Raw genomic sequence first — 16,370 nt, 5'->3', positions numbered from 1 at the left:
GCTTAAAGGGGTGTAGTGTGCGGTTTATAATTGTTTTATGGGTGGAAAGTATAAAATTTAACATTCTTTTCTGAAATGAAATACAATGTATATTCTATATCAGAATATGGGAGAATATTGAATTCTTCGTAGAAAAATATTGACTATTATTAGCCCTAAACCTGATAGCAATATAGTAATTACATTAGGTAGTAATTATGTAATAGTATTATTTAATAGTAATTGCGTTTTATTTTTGGAAAATTTTCTTCACCTGGAATAGAAATACTAAAAGTACTCGGCTCTCGCCGAATATTTTATATAAACATCAATAATATTTTTTATAAAATAGTTATATAATTATGCAACAGTGATTTTCTTTTATTTTTTTAAAATTGCCTCAATTTTTCGCCGACCTGCAGAATTTTATCGCAAGGTTGAATTTTTAATTTGATACTGCGTTAAAAAAGAGGTCAGCTCTCGTCGAATAATTTTTAAAAAGTAATTACACTGAATTTTTTCATAATTTTCTTCACCTCCCACTGACCTGTACAAGTCCCCATGACATGATTGAATCTTCAACTTAATATCGCTTTAAAAAAGGGGTCAACCCTTGCCAAATATTTTATATAAATATCAGTAGTAATTTTCATAAAATAATTACATAACAGTATTATGTAATAGTAATTTCATTTTATTTTTTAAAAATTGTCTTCACTTTGCGTTGACCTATATGTATATGTCTGTGACAAAATTGAATTTTCAATTTAAAATCGCATAAATAAAAGGGTCAATCCTTGCCAAATATTTTATATAAATATCAATAATATCTTTTATAAAATAATTACATAACAGCATTAAGTAATGGTAATTTTCTTCTATTTTTATAAAAATTGTCTTCACCTTTCGCTGATCTGTACAAGTCCGTGACAAAGTTGAATCACCGACTCGATACCGCGTAAAGAAAGGGGTCAGTTGCCGAATATTTTTCGCCGGTCATCGTCGTAACTTTCCAGCACGAGGCAACAATGTGTATCGCGCGCGGAGCCGCGGTGAAAGATTAATGCGCCGGGCGTAACGGTGGTGTCCGATAGATTTTCGTCTTCGCAGACGGAGCTGATGGAGACGCTGAAGGAGGAGGAGGAGGAGAGACTGTGCCTAATGGGAATGCCTCTGAGACACTACCTGGTGAAATACATCTTCCCGACGTTGACGCAGGGCCTCATCGAAGTTGCGAACCTGCGACCGGACGATCCGATCGACTTTCTGGTGAGTAGTTTTTGTTTTAACAATTTTCCTTAACACCTTCGAATACAACGTATTTTTAGATCTACGTTGATTATGACTTTTTAGTTTTTAATTATTTCCTTGATATCGTGAGGTGATTTTCGGGTCACAAGATGATTTGTTCATGACACGATATTTTTGTCATTCTCAGATTTCGATGATAGTTAACAATTTTCCTCCCATTATGTTCTTAAAATTCACAGTTTAAAAATTAGATTTTTATTAAATTAGTGGAAAATTCGAATGAACTAAAAATTAAAAAAATAAATTAATTAAATAATGACGATTTATTCAGCTAAGACAAAATGAAAATATTGAAAATTTCGAATAATTTAACAAGTTAAACTTCGAATGAATTGGCAAATTAAACCTCGAACGAACTAACAAGTAAACCCTCAAATGACCTAACAACTTGAAACTCGATTTAATCAAATAACCGACGATTCACGTAACCAAGACATAACAAAGGCGCACTTATCTCGCGAAAGCCCCCGGCCGTATCTAGCAGCGCGACGCGAATGTTTCATCTCGCTGAAAGCCTTGCCCGAGAACTCGTCTTTTCTGCATCCGCGCCCCCATCCGCGACATAAGGCGGAAAATAACCAGAAAGACGAGCGAACGATTCAAAAAATCAGCCGCGCGCGCGTGTTAATGGAACAACAGGACGATTCGCATTCTGTGCACAGTGTTTATACAGGCGTAATGCCTCGATTTCAATTTCCGCGTCGGCTAGAACGGCTTCTAGTCGTTCGCTGCAATAAAAAAATAGCTTCATGAATAAATATGAACGAACGCGAAACCTATGAATAAACGTAAAAATAAATATGCCGCCCCGGCGACGCGTAAGTCTCTCATGAATAAAGAATTCTGGATGAATGTACAGGGTGTGCGGCGAACAAAGTCACCCGCCGCTTTATTGTCGTTGTTTCAATCAAATGAACCGATCAGATTAATCGTTTAACCCTTTGCACTCGAAGCCATTTTATCTGTAATTCTAAATTAACTTTTCTGACATATAGCGTTTGCAATTTATATGACAAAATGTACTTTACGCATATGAAATTGAATCTAGTATAATATATTAATAATATAATTATATATTATAATATTAATAATATTACAAATATAATATTATACCTTTGCACTCTGCGCCATCATGGATGTTACCTACCAGTGCTTATGAACATTTATATTATTATATAATATTCGATTTATATGAATTTGTAGACATCGAGAAATTGTTGCAAATCGCTAATAAACTTTACAGGTTATCTGGTAAAAAGGGTTGAGGCAAGACCGGGTTCGTTTACACTTGCAACGCGGAAAAAAAGGCTTTTAGTTCTCGGCCAAAGCGGGCCGAAAGCTCGTTCCAGCGAAGCGCGATCTTTGATTGGGGCTCGATACGAAACGGCGCGGAAATAATCGATCGTCGACGATGGCACGAGGTCGAGCGGACCAACGCGATCACGTGGTGAAAATTGAAAAGCGAATCGTCGGACCGCGCGTCGCGTTTCAAGATCAAATTCGAATCCGTGTCCATCGCGCGCTCTAACTTTTCGCCGTGGCAAATATTTGCTTTGCAAACAGTTCTCGCTTTAAAAGCGAGCACTATAGAGAGGTATGTACTATATACTGTGCTATAGAAGGGTAATGCGCTTTTCTAGGCAATTATCGAGCGAGGTTTTTGTAGCCTAAGAGTACTTTATCCTTATGAAATATATTATATAATAATTAGGCTCGTTAAATGTTTAATATATAGAGAAATCGAATAATATTGAAGAGGGAGATAGTTGAGATTATTTTAAAGAACTTTTTCCTTTACGAAATTTTTCTACGAGGTATTGTTAACGAGTTATTAACGAAAAACAGTGGCCAATGAGACGCGAGCCTCGCTGGCGCGTGGCGACTGTGTTTCGCTGATTGGATCGACCGCTAAGCGTTAGTGGTGCTTGCCTATCATTGGTCAGTGATTTTTGTTAATAACTCGTTCGTGGTACTTCGGAGAAAAATTTTGTAAAGGAAAAAGTTGCTCAGAATAATCTTAGGAATATCTAGAATAGGATTATTTTAGATTGTTAAAACTTTTTAGAAAATTATGTATATTTAGAGTATATGAGAGACAGTGAAAATGAGAACGTCAAGAATTATTTATTTCGAGAAAAATGGATTGCGAGAAATTGTTAACTCGGGTGATTCTCAATTTTCACTTGAAAAAACTTTGTGTCAATAAAAATAATTTTAGAATTCCATTGAAATTATTTTGCAAAATTATAATAGTCTCCGAAACACGTCCGATAAATGTGCAAATAAATCTGACATAAAATAGCCGAAAAAAGAAAATATTAAGAAGAAGATATCTTCCTCGGATTCAGACGATTTTGCAACATATATTCAAGGTCGTCGGCCTAGATAATCTCCGCGAAGCCGTCAAGTAGTTTTCGGGCCGTTATCGCGCTCGCGCAGTTCCCTCGCAATTTTCCCGTCCGAAAAGTCGAGAGAGAGAGAGAGAGAGAGAGAGAGAGAGAGAGGACCTATTCCGGTGGACGCGTCGCTCACGAAATTGTAGAAAACTCGGCTGAATTATGTGGCCCCTCGTCCAGTTACAGTAACAAGAAAACCTTTTTACATCGCTCTTCGTTGGAAACGTTACGCGGGGACCGCAGTCGTTCGTAAATACTGTATATTTCAGACTTCGCCGCGACGCGCAAAATATCTCCTCCGGCGATTTTCAGTTTCGTAACGAACATGGAATATTTAGAAGTCTGCCGAGAACCGTGAGGCTGTCTGCAGCTCGACGACTGTAAACTTTATTATTCTATAAAATATTTAATAACTACTACCCCTATCAAAATTGTAAATATTGTTGCGAAATAATATTCGAGGGAAAAATGACCACGCAGTTCCTTTTAACAACGAAATTCAATTACTATTATTGTCATAGTAATTAGGATTTAAGGCTTAAATTATAATGTTAAATTTTTAAGTGGGTTGTAAACTAGTTTTTAGCTGGCTGGAATTAATTTTTATTGCGACAGAAAATTAATACGTAATTTACAAACGTTTCTAGGATTTTTAGAAAAGTTAAATTGATGTTTCTTAATGTAAAATTTAATATATAATAAATTACTTTGATTTTGGGGTTGCTTTTAGGCGTAATATTTTTATAATTAATTGTGTGATACGAAGGACGCGAATGTTAATGAAAAATGCTAAATGGTTTGATTTTTATAGGTTAATAAAGTAGGAAATACAAAAATAATTATTGTCTAGTGTTAATAATGTTAATCCTCCTTTATTATTCTCTCAAGGTTAAATCAATCCATAGTAGTACTTTAAATTTATATTTTTAAAATCTTCGAAGCATATAATTTTAATCTGCATACCAAAAATCATTACAATTTTATTATTAGTTAAATGGCATCCCTCATTAGTCCATTAAAATACCTGCAAATTCTTGTTATTTATTTAAGCTCTCCAAACACATTATTGTTCCTATTACACTGGTTCCAATTAACATTGTTTCTCAATATTAACAGCACAATGTTAAAAACATTTGTGTTCCCGAGCCGACCATACACCTCTTCCATCATTCATTCGTCCGATCGAACGCTTCCGCGTCAGGATTGCGTCGAGGTGCGCAGTCAAAACTATTGCCCGCTGAAATACGTTCGCCATAACGTTATTATTCTCAGTTTTCCGGCGAGCGGTCCACTGCCAGCTTCCATTCGGTATCCCGTGTTTCCCCGACAGTGCCAATTCGAAGGTTGAACCCGGGCCGTGCGCGATGTAACAAATGTACGTAACGCTCGCCGCTCCCGAAGTGTTACGGTCGCGCATACGTTCCACGGTTTTACGAGGCACGAGAGCATCGAAGGCTGTGTGCTCGATTCCCCGCGTCTATTCATCCCCCGTCTGACGTCCACCACCACCACCTCCTCACCCCTCCTGCCTTGAACTTCGTCCGACCCTTTCAAGGTCCCCGTGACGTAGGAGAACACGCTCCGAACGATTTCCGAACGACCGAGTTTCGAAAAAGCTGCGGAGCAACGGGAACGCACGTGGTTACGCGTTTTACACCTTTCCGCTTCCACGAAACCGCCTTCCTCCAAATCGTCTCCTAATATGCTCGATCTTCTCGGAAGCAACTCGCGAGCTTCTTTATAGCACGAATATATTCTTCGCCGTTGACTGATCGCGTTTACCTTTCATCCCTCTGTGATATAAATTCAACAATTTTCTCAGCAGACATTTTTCCTCATTTTTTGATGTCGGACGATGTTTTTCTTTTTCGTCGAAGTTTTAGAGAGATTCCCGATTTGTTTTTAAAGAGATCGCTGTGTAAGAAATATCTGTAAAGAAATTCTTTATTTTATTTTTAATTTTCAGTTTTTGATATTCGGTATTGTTATTGATTGTTTAAATGCAGAGTTTTTATGCAAGTTGTTAATCATTTAGGTGTCTTTGAGGGGTTTATTTGTTACAGAGAAGTGGAAGTATTTTGCGTTGTGACGAGTATATTCGTCATGGAGAAGTGGCAGTATTTTGTGTTACGACGAGTATACTCGTCATGGAAACGTGGCAGTATCTATTTTGTGACGTGTATATTTGCTATGGAGCAGTGGAAATATTTCGTAAAATGACGGATATATTTTTCATAAAGAAATTGTAGTAAATATTGTGTTACGACGAGTATATTCGTCACGAAGAAATGGTCGTACATATTGTGTTGCGACGACTATACTCGTCATGAATAAATTCTAGTAAATCTTGTGTTATGACGACTATACTCGTCATGAATCAATTCTCCTGCATCTTGTGTTATGACGACTATACTCGTTATGAAAAGATTCTACTAAATCTTGTACTACGACGGCTATATTCGTCACGAAGAAATGATACTACATTTTAAATTACAACTACACACGTCACCCATATAAAGTAATAACCATTAACTATTAAAATCACTATCATAAAACAAAAGCATCTTCCAAAATCTTCAACATATTTAAAATACTTTAAATCGAGGCCACAGTCAAACAAATAACTAAAAAATACAAATAACCTCAAATAAAAGCAAAGAGAGGAAGCTTCCGGGTGAGCGAAGCAAAATAAAAGAGGAAGAATTTTGAAAATATTATTCCACTTTCAGGGGAACAATTTGCAACGTCTATCGTCTTTGCGGCAACAAGGACCGGGCGAAACCATCAGCCGCTTTGACGCGTGCTGCAATGTTTCTAGGAAAACGTTTCGCCTGCGTCTTTTTCCATAGCGAGAGTCTCGTTCGCTGCGCGCGAACGAGATTGAGGATTTCGTTTCCGTGAGACCGTGCGTCCCGTCGCCGCCCACGCCCTTCTTACCCGGCATTCCGTGCTCGACGAGCCCCCGCCTCGCCTGTCAAACTTTTGAATCCCTTCGCCGATAAAAGCTTTCGAGAACTCGATACCCCGACGTATCGTTCCCCGTCGTTTCGACGTTCTCGCGTCCGCTTCACTTTCGCCACCCTGTTTCGGGGGGTCGACGACCTCTTCGGTTCCTCGATTTTATTTGGCATATATTCCTTGATTCTACTCGGCATATATTCCTCGATTTCATTCGGCATATATTCCTCGATTTTACTCGGCATATATTCCACGATTTTACTCGGCATATATTCCACGATTTTATTCGGCCGTGGCACGCGCTATAGTCAACGCCAGGTAGAACGGGACGAGAAAGTATTCCGCGCGAGAAGCTCGATCGAAAATATGCGAGAAAATTTGATCTCGGCGAAGCTCTGTTTTCGAGTAAATTGAATTTGAAGTCGCGTCAATCACGCGGGCGCGCACAGGTAGCCGCGGAGTAGAAACGGGGGGCCACGCGCCGGCACGTTGCACGTGCGATCGCTGTATCGATGTCAGCGTACGGACAAGGTGTTGCAAGCAATATGAAATTGTTCCTCGTGATGTTACACGTTTTCGTTTTATACGGAAATAAAAGCTTCGTTGAGGTTATATTATGTATTCGTTAACGCTTGTTAAAATTGCTACACTGTTAACAGGTGAATTTATAAGGGGGTGCAGAAAATTATTAGCAATGAAATGAGAGGTTCCTCGGGTCAATTGCAATAACTTTTTCTTTTACGAAAATGTTCTGCGAGGTTTCGCTTAAGAGTTATTAACAAAAACTACTGGCCAATAAGAGAGCCGACAGCCTCGTGTTAGCGGTACTCGCGTCTTATTGGTCAAAGTTTTTCGCTAATAACTCGTAAACGGAGCCGCGGATTGAATTTACGCTAAGGAAAAAGTTACTTCAAATAGCCTCAGGAACCTTTCACTGTTCAAATTTGTGACTTTTATTACACCCTGTATATATTATCAATACTTTCCTCTTAATTTAAAAATTATATAAATTCATAGATTTTATAAAATCAAACAAATTTGACAAAATATTTCATTTTATTCACCAGGTAATTCAGCTATTTATAATTTCATTAATTTTTCCTAATTATTACCAATGCACCGCAAATTTAATTTTAATTATTATGAAATAATATGGCTAAATTGTTGCAGAATTCTTAAAAAAATCGTGGCGGCTGTTGCCTCCTATTTTTGGCCTATTTTTTAACGCAGTAACGCTGCTTTCTCGATTATGCCATAAACATTAGTATACCGAGTTGTAGACGGTTCACCGTAGTAACATTAATAATATTCCGTCACGCGATCAAACGTGCAATGGTTCAACGTACGCTTTCGTGCACGGAATTCCGAGATATCATCGGCTCCGCCGTAACAGTGAAAGTTACGCGGCCGGCGAGCATTAATAACGACGAATGCGAAAGCGTACGCGTGAGACACAGGTGTGCGCGAAGGGTGTTGGTGATTTGCTTCGGGCCGGTTTAACGATGAATTAAGTGCGTTAGGAATTGCACGGCCCCAGAGAAGCGGATCATAAATGTGACCGTACGGTGAACGCTAGAAGACACTGCCTGGCACGCCGTTCAAAATATTTTCTTAACCCTTTACGCTCCGAATTTTATTTCAATTTCGTTAGCAGCAGCTCCCAACGCTTTTAAGTATTTTATTTGATATTTGAACAACAAAATTTGATTACTCTTGTTGGTAGGATAATATTGTAGAGATTAATCGACGCTATAAAATAAAATAAAATTTATATCATCAATTAATTATAACTTATATTATTAATATTTTCCTTCTAATTTTTATGAATTATATAAAACAGACTTTATAAAATCAGAAAAATTTGACAAAACATTTTATTCGCCTCTGATTCCGAATGATCCGAATCATTTCCAAGCGATACACATCGCTGGCATATACAGATCAGTTATCATCGTCGAGAATACTAAAAAGCTCGCGCTTCATTATAATTTACCCCGTCGCGACGAAGAGGTCAGTTCCGCCGTCGCGCGGAAACTATTCGAACGGCTCGCAATTCCGCGACGCGCGGATGAAAATCGCCGGGCGACGAGCTGCCGAGAGGAGAGCTTCTTTTTCCAACGATTTCCACGTCGGCCCCAGAGGAGATCCGGGGAAGGCGTGGGGGAAAAAAGGAGCTTTTCGACGAAATCGCGGTCCGCTCGTTACGCGGAGAGCGCACTCCCGCCTTCGAGGGATCGCGAATAACTCGGCGTAAATAAAAAGAAAACGCGAGATAAAAATCGTGGGCGAAATAAAGACGGACGCCGGATTACGGTGGCTCGATTTACCGGCGCGTCTCACCGTCTACCTTTCTCCCGTAGACCTCCGATAAAGTAGAACCCCGGCGTTCGGCGCGCGGAGAAGCTATTAATGATAACTACGCGGGATAAAAATGTTCGCTCGGGCAGAATCTGCTGCGCGGCGGCGGTCTTACGACGCGGAGATTACAAAGTTTACAGCGCGGCCGCGGTGTTCTTTATGGAAATCTCGGTGTTCTACAATCTTCGCGGAACAGCGCTCGTTAAGCCGAAAACTAATTTAATGAAGGACGATGGTAAGTAATGATCTACGCGAAGAGTACGCGAACGGCGCGAATTCGTCGGTTATTTTGTTGGTTATTTCGTTGGTTATTTTTTTGGTTATTTCGTTAGCTATTTCCTTGGTTATTTTATTAGTTATTTCCTTGGTTATTTTATTGGTTATTTCGTTGGTTATTTTATTGATTTTGTCGATGGTTATTTTATTGGTTATTTAGTTAGCTATTTCGTTGGTTATATTATTGGTTATTTCATTAGTTATTTTATTGGTTATCTCCTTAGCTATTTCGTTGGTTATTTCATTGGTTATTTAGTTAACTATGTCGTTGGTTATTCTACAATGTTAATAGTCCGCGAAACAGCACACTACGTGAGTTCATTAAACAATATACTACACGTAAATCTTTATTCCTCATTGTAGTATTTAAACGTAGGATTCATAAAGAATGAAAATTCTACTTTACTCCAGCGCCTTCGTATTTTCTGTTAAAATCGTTTCGAACGAACACTTTACGTCTTAAGACCATAAACTTATGGCCAGCTTTTATTCTTTTATAAACATAAAGTGGAGGAGAAACTTCCTTTTCTGCACTCGAGTAATTCTTCAGGAAAATATTGAAGTAAAAATATTTTACGTGGCAACACAGTAATTTATTTAATGAAGTAGAAATTTTGGAATTAGTATGTACGATAGTGTTGTATATTACTGTGATGCATTTTTTAGCTTCCTGCATTTTTACGGAACAGAATGGAATTTTCAGTATTGAATGCATTAAGGCAAAAATTAATTTTCGAATTAACTTCGTCTATTTTAAAAAATTAACAGCAACAAATATATTGATAGATAAGACATCAGAGAAAGCATCCCGAATCCTATCGAATCAGCCAATCGAGGCAATTCACTGAAAACCTTAACTTATTACAAATTTTTATTCTTTTATAAATATAGAATAAACGAAAATCTTCCAAAAATCGAGTACTAAATTACATCAACTCATCTTCAAATCACTTTCGTCTGCAATTTTAATTTCTTAGCATCGAAAGCAACAACCATATAGCTAGATAATTTATCAGCCAAATCATGCCAACTCCCATCGAATCAGCCAATCGAGGCACTACTCTAATACTCTACTATAGCACCGGGAAAACGCAAGTTGCCGTCTAGTTGAGCGCCAAATTATGCCGGAACAGACAACCGTGAGCATCCGGATGCATTCGCCGCTACGGGGGATGGTAATAGCAGGTTGTGCGTACCGTGAGTAACGAGATACCGAGCCGTAGAGACCGACGCGGAAGTTTAATAAACAAACTTCTGTCATTTGCCGTTACACGCGCGAGTCAACGGCGAACAGAAGCCTGGAAATTAATGGCGGGGTACTGCGCGCGCGCGCGCGTGTCCCACCGCTGTCTCGAATTACCAGTCCGGCTTCCAACGACGTGACGACCATTGAAAACGGCGAATGTATCAATCTTACGCCGGTGGTCCATTACGGTTCTTCGAAATTGTATCGTCACGTTCCACGGAAATTGGAGGCGCAACACTGTTTCCATCCGACGCCGTTGCGCAACGTTTCGCCGATTATTCAACGCGTCCTGCTAGCGCACTGCAAAACAATGAGCGCGTAGATACTTCATCGTTACCATAACCTCTTATCTGGATTACAGACAATTTATCGCGTATTTTTAATCCTTTTATATTAACTTGGGAAGTTATATTTATTGCAGGAAATTTTATGAAAAACCGTCGAATTTCTGCTTGAAATTCATGAAAAATTCCTACTTATATATTAGTAACAAGTGAGCTTATAACCTCTTATCTGGACTAGAGTCAGTATAACGTGTATTTTTAATCCTTTTATATTAACCTAAAATGAGGAATATCAGAAGTGGGTTTTATAAATTTTTGCGAGTTATACTTATGATGGAAATTTCATGAAAAATTGTCAAATTTCTGCTTGAAATTCGTGAAAAATTGCTAGTCATATATTAGCAACAATTGAGCTATTAAAACTAATTTTTAGCATCATTTCAACCCTTTTATATTAAATTAGAAAGAGAAACTTCGAAAGTGTATTTTGTAAATTTCAACAAGCTATATTTATGCTGCGAATTTAATGAAAAATTGTCGCATTTCTGCTTAAAATTCTTAAAAAATTCCTTCTCCTATGTTAACAACAAATAAGCTACTAAAATCAATTAATACTGTTCGATAAAATTTTTAATACATACAAAATCATCCAAGAATTATTTACGCGCCTTATTTCTCCATAACCGTTTGTAACAAAGCGGTGCATTATCGATATTAAAAAGTGATTAATCGAAAGCCCCTCGAACGTATACTCGATCGAATAGGAGCCATTCTACGGGAACAAGTTCCACGGTAAAAAGTTTTCCGTAGAAAATCGCAACGAAAACACGGGGAATAATATACCGGCCCGTCGATTCTTCGCGGTGTCCATTGAGAAATTGAAACACAATAACCCTCTTCTCTGTATCTCAAGAGCAACAATTTCATCCGGCCCGGGAGATGTCGGGACTCGGAGGCACAAAAGAGGGGGCTCTTTACAAGGCGACGAAAAAAACACACACACACGTTCGGAGAGCTTTGTGCCCGGGCACAAATCACCAGTGATTTTTGTTTTCTATGGCGACTCTCGAGGATTGATCTCGCGTGAATGGGTCTGGTCCTCGGTCAAAGCTTCGTTTTCTTTTTTTTTTGCTAAAAAAAGACCGAGCAGCCTCTCTCCCTCTCTCTCTTTCGAGCAGCAACGATCCTACCCCTCGGCTTCTCTACGCTCAAGGAAACGCGTGTCTGCTATCGATCCGCGTTCAAGTAGCGCATCGAATGACGGACGGGAATTGAAATAATAGAATGTGCTGGATCACCTTTTCCTTGGACGATCTTCTCCCTTTGGATCAGCGAAAATGAAAGCGATTAATAATGACCAGGATTTTTGGCTTTTGGGACGAAATTGGGTGGATGAAATTTATGGTGGTAGAGAATTTTTCGACTGAAGGAATTTTATGTAGTCGATGTATTTTTTAGGGTATTGTAAAATAAGTGACAGTAGCTAAATTTGTATTGTTAAAATTATGTTGAATTAAATTAAAATTAAATTCTACAATTAACGCAATAATTTATTTCGCACAAAAATCCTCGTCCAATAATTGCTACTTATAACCTCAATCTACGTAATTATATTTTCATTATAATAGTATACAATATATCGTTAATAAAGATCGTTAATAGTATGCAAAGATTCAAAGAATTGTCGAAAACTTATGGCACGGATCGAAGAAAGCTCGTCTCCTTCAAAAGTTACGAAAAAAATTGTGCTCGAAGTGAAATTCGGCCAATATCGGGAAGCCAGGTTTCGATACACAAGCAATGCAAGCCGCGTACAGTTGCTCAAGGCCCTTCGGAGAGCACCGTGGAAAAACCTCCGGGGAGTTTAAGATAGTTGTAAAAGGCTTTGGGAACCGTCTTAAAGAATTTCAAGAATCCTTCGCGCATGGCCTCCGAGGCGCAAAGTAACTTTAACCACCGTGCATCCACACACACGTCCGACCTCTCGAATCTCCTTCATTATTGAGTTCCCGGGATTTGGCGGTGGCAGGATATTACGAAATCCAACGCGGCTATCGAAAGGTCTCCGGTTTCTAATTAAGAAAAATGTTTGCGCGGCCGCAGAGGAATGTCACACAAATACTGGAACAAATTCGTGGAAAATTGTGGATATATTCGACCCCTTTTTTCAAAGTTTTTTAGCAAAATTATTTATCGTTTGAAAAATTTTATTTTTATGTTTGGATATTGTTGAAAAAGGGTGCAATTTTATTCCAAATTCATGGAAAATTGTGGATATATTCGACCCCTTTTTTAAAGTTTTTTAGCAAATTTATTTATCGTTTGAAAAATTTTATTTTCATTTTTGAACTATAGAAATTAAAATAAATCGATATAAAGAATAAAGAAAAATCGCCCCCTTTATCCTAAGAGTTATCAAGCAGAAAAGAAGTGCTGATCCATTTCGCACGAATAAAGACGAATCCAAAGACCTCAACGTGGCATTCGGGTGGCCGCACGCGGATCAAAAGTCTGAAACACAGCTGCGTTAAAACAACTCCCTGTATTTACCACTCAAACATCGAGCTCCGTTTTTCAGCGCGCCGATTCCGATTGACGGAGCTCGAAAGAAGGAAACCGCGTCGATCGTAGCACGATATACGCATTGTGCATCGGAGACAATGTAACGCCGGCGAGATTACGTGGAAAAAGTGGGTCGGATGCCTCCGCGGCGACCCATTTTTAAAATGGACCCGCGGGTGAACGCGTGTGTGCACGCGGCATTGTGGAACGCGGCGTCGGCGTCGGCCGGAGCAGCGTTCGCGCGTCCCGTTCTCGGGCGCGACCGTATCGAGATACATCCAGTTAGCAGTATTGTCTATCGCTTGGTACATATTCGTATTGCGAACGCGACCACCAGCAGCTCTGCCACCATCGAGAGCCGTTTCTACCGGGTACAGTTGTATCGGTCCGCGTCAATAACACGCCGGTTCATTTTTATCGGAAATAGAACAGGCTTGTCTGAGAATAAAGCGACGCGTCAATAGCGAGTGATTTATTAGGGACTACTGCGGAATACAAAGTGATTTGCGACGCGAATCGACGCGGACCGTTTTGTTTGCAACGACTATAATTTACGGCGCCTCGTGTTTCTAGTACTATTTAAAAACTTTTTATTTGTAATATCGAAATTGGAAATATGTCGGGTACTGGGTTTAACCCCTTTGCCGCACTTTAACGAGTTGGTCCCGCGACGGAGATTTATAACAATATCTTCATCCGTTTCTTTATGCAGGAATTGAATATTATTCTCTCGTTAGCAATATTTAACCCTTTGCACTCGAGTGGCACCTCTGGCGCGCCAATGAAAATTGTTATATTATTTTAAAAATAATTTCTTACGACCTCAACACGTTATATAATTATACTAATATATATACAGAATAGTTTTAAATAATTACCAATAGAGACAAATAATAATGGATAAATACTGTCATAAATGACATAACCTTAATCCTCCTTATATTTTCGAATATATTGACATTTTTTAGTCAAATAATTTTATTTAGTAAACTTTAGTACTTACACTGCATAATAGCTTGACTTAATTTAGAACCTACAGAACATATATAATTATTAGTTGAAGAAGTGAAGAAGACTATATTAACTAATTAAAAAATTATTTACACCCTTAATAACTCTACGTTCAATCACTATGTTAACAACTGCACACACCACCCTACCAAAGCGCCATTAATATTCCAAATCCCCAACGCAATAATAAATCTCTAAAAATTCCCTGTAAAAATTTGCTCTAAAAATTTGCTCTAAAAATTCCCTCTAGAAATTTGCTCTAAAATATTGCTCTAAAAATTCCCTCTAAAAATTTACTCTAAAAATTCAGCAGCACATAATAAATTTAAGCAACACGATTAAACAATAATTTAAATTATCCCAGGCGGAGTACTTGTTCAAAGAGAATCCCGAGGGCAAGATGTTCCAACCAGAATACACGCGTACGATGAAATCGGTGCTTGACGCGATCGAGAAGTTCCAGGACGAGGTGCTGCCCCGGGAGGAGTTCGACGAAAGGGTGAGAGACTTTTTGAAGCAACAGGCCGAGGTGTCGGACGACGATAGAACACCGGGGACGAGCGACACGGACGTATGCGGCGGTCGAACCGATCCGTGCGTCACGCCGTGCTTTCGGTACGACAGCGAGTCGATGGAGGACGAGGGCGAATCACGGTCCGATCAGCTCACCGATCCGGACTCGGACTACGTGCGGTGCAGCCTTACGGGGCTGGCGTGTTTCGACAAACAACCGACTAATTAATTAATCCCGGCGACAACGGTCTGCGATAATATTTGGCTGGTTGCGGATACCAAAACCGGAGTTTCCCCGTAATCTGCTGATGCGCGGTGGGATAGCGGCCTCGCGGAGCGGATTAAGACGACGAGACAGCCATCTCCTCGACGGAGTTTACGGTTCGGTCGGCGGTTGGAACTTGGGCGTTGTTCGAACGATTAAAGGATACCGCGCTCGGATGGTTATATTAACTGCGAGGGGCTGTTATTTTGATGCCGAATTTATCTATGGAACCATGTGCAACAGGGCGGAGATTGGTATTGTGTTTGATGGAAATTGTGTTTGCAAGAGTTCTGTCTGGATCACTTAGGAATTATGTCGTCAGATTGTATAATTTTATTAAGTAAAATTTGAAATTTCTGCAATTCGTTTTTCAACGTTATAACTTGTCAGGTTATGTATAATTTTATTGAGTAAAATTTGAAATTTCTGCAATTTGTTTTTCAATGCTATAATTTATTACTGTGGTACGTTTTTGTGTCTTACCGAATTCGTTCTTTTTTGCGATTTATTGGAATATAGAATAAAATATGATTGCGATAAAAATAAGATTTGAAAATTAATTTTGATGAAGAAAAAAATTCGTTTTGACTGGAAGTTCTAATATTAAATAAATATCTAAGACTTCATGTTAAATAAATATTTAAGTTCTTATGTTAAATATCCGAGACCTCATATTAAATAAATATCTGACACCCCACGTGAAATAAATATCTAAGATCTCACGTTAAATAATTATCTAAGTTCTCACGTTAAATAATTATCTAAGCTCTCACATTAAATAAATATCTGCGACCTGATTTTAAATTAATATCTGAGATCTCGCGTTAAATAAACATCAGAGACCATCGCGAAGCACTCGGACATTCATCGACTCGTTAACCAATCACAGAACATCTTATAGAACTCCGCGCGGCACGGAACAGAATCGATGAATATTTTAAACAAAATTTGCGTGGCTGTAAAAATATTTCCGTTCAATATTCCCTCCGAGCTCGCAGTCCACAATCATCATAGTGATTAAAATACAGAAAGAATGAATCGGAGGTCTGACGCCCCCGGCGTCTTTCAACATCCACAGGTGGGTGACGTAGGCAGGTGGGTGCCCACATCGTAGCCTCGCACATACATCGAAACCAACCATACAATCTAATGCAACAATTTATAATTTAACGCTTTATCGACCGGTAGCTTATAAATCGTCTTTTCCCCCC

General features: G+C 38.9%; 2 protein-coding genes across 3 annotated transcripts in view; one reads left to right on the top strand and one right to left on the bottom strand.

Moving 5' to 3' along the window:
* LOC144478363 (adenylate kinase 7) overlaps positions 1-15,123 on the top strand; it is a 31,864-nt gene extending 16,741 nt beyond the window's left edge. Inside the window, exons 5-6 of the mRNA XM_078196179.1 lie at positions 1,090-1,248; positions 14,746-15,123. Of these exons, the coding sequence (XP_078052305.1) occupies positions 1,090-1,248; positions 14,746-15,123 (537 nt within the window). The remainder of the gene's footprint in view (positions 1-1,089; positions 1,249-14,745) is intronic.
* Positions 1-16,370, bottom strand: part of LOC144478319 (synaptotagmin-10) — an 84,423-nt gene that overhangs the window by 56,523 nt on the left and 11,530 nt on the right. The gene's annotated exons all lie outside the window — the stretch shown is intronic.

Source organism: Augochlora pura, chromosome 2 (genome assembly GCF_028453695.1).
Source record: "Augochlora pura isolate Apur16 chromosome 2, APUR_v2.2.1, whole genome shotgun sequence".
Taxonomy (NCBI): domain Eukaryota; kingdom Metazoa; phylum Arthropoda; class Insecta; order Hymenoptera; family Halictidae; genus Augochlora; species Augochlora pura.
Note: the sequence above shows the minus strand (reverse complement) of the source record. Positions and strands in the feature narration are given on the sequence as shown.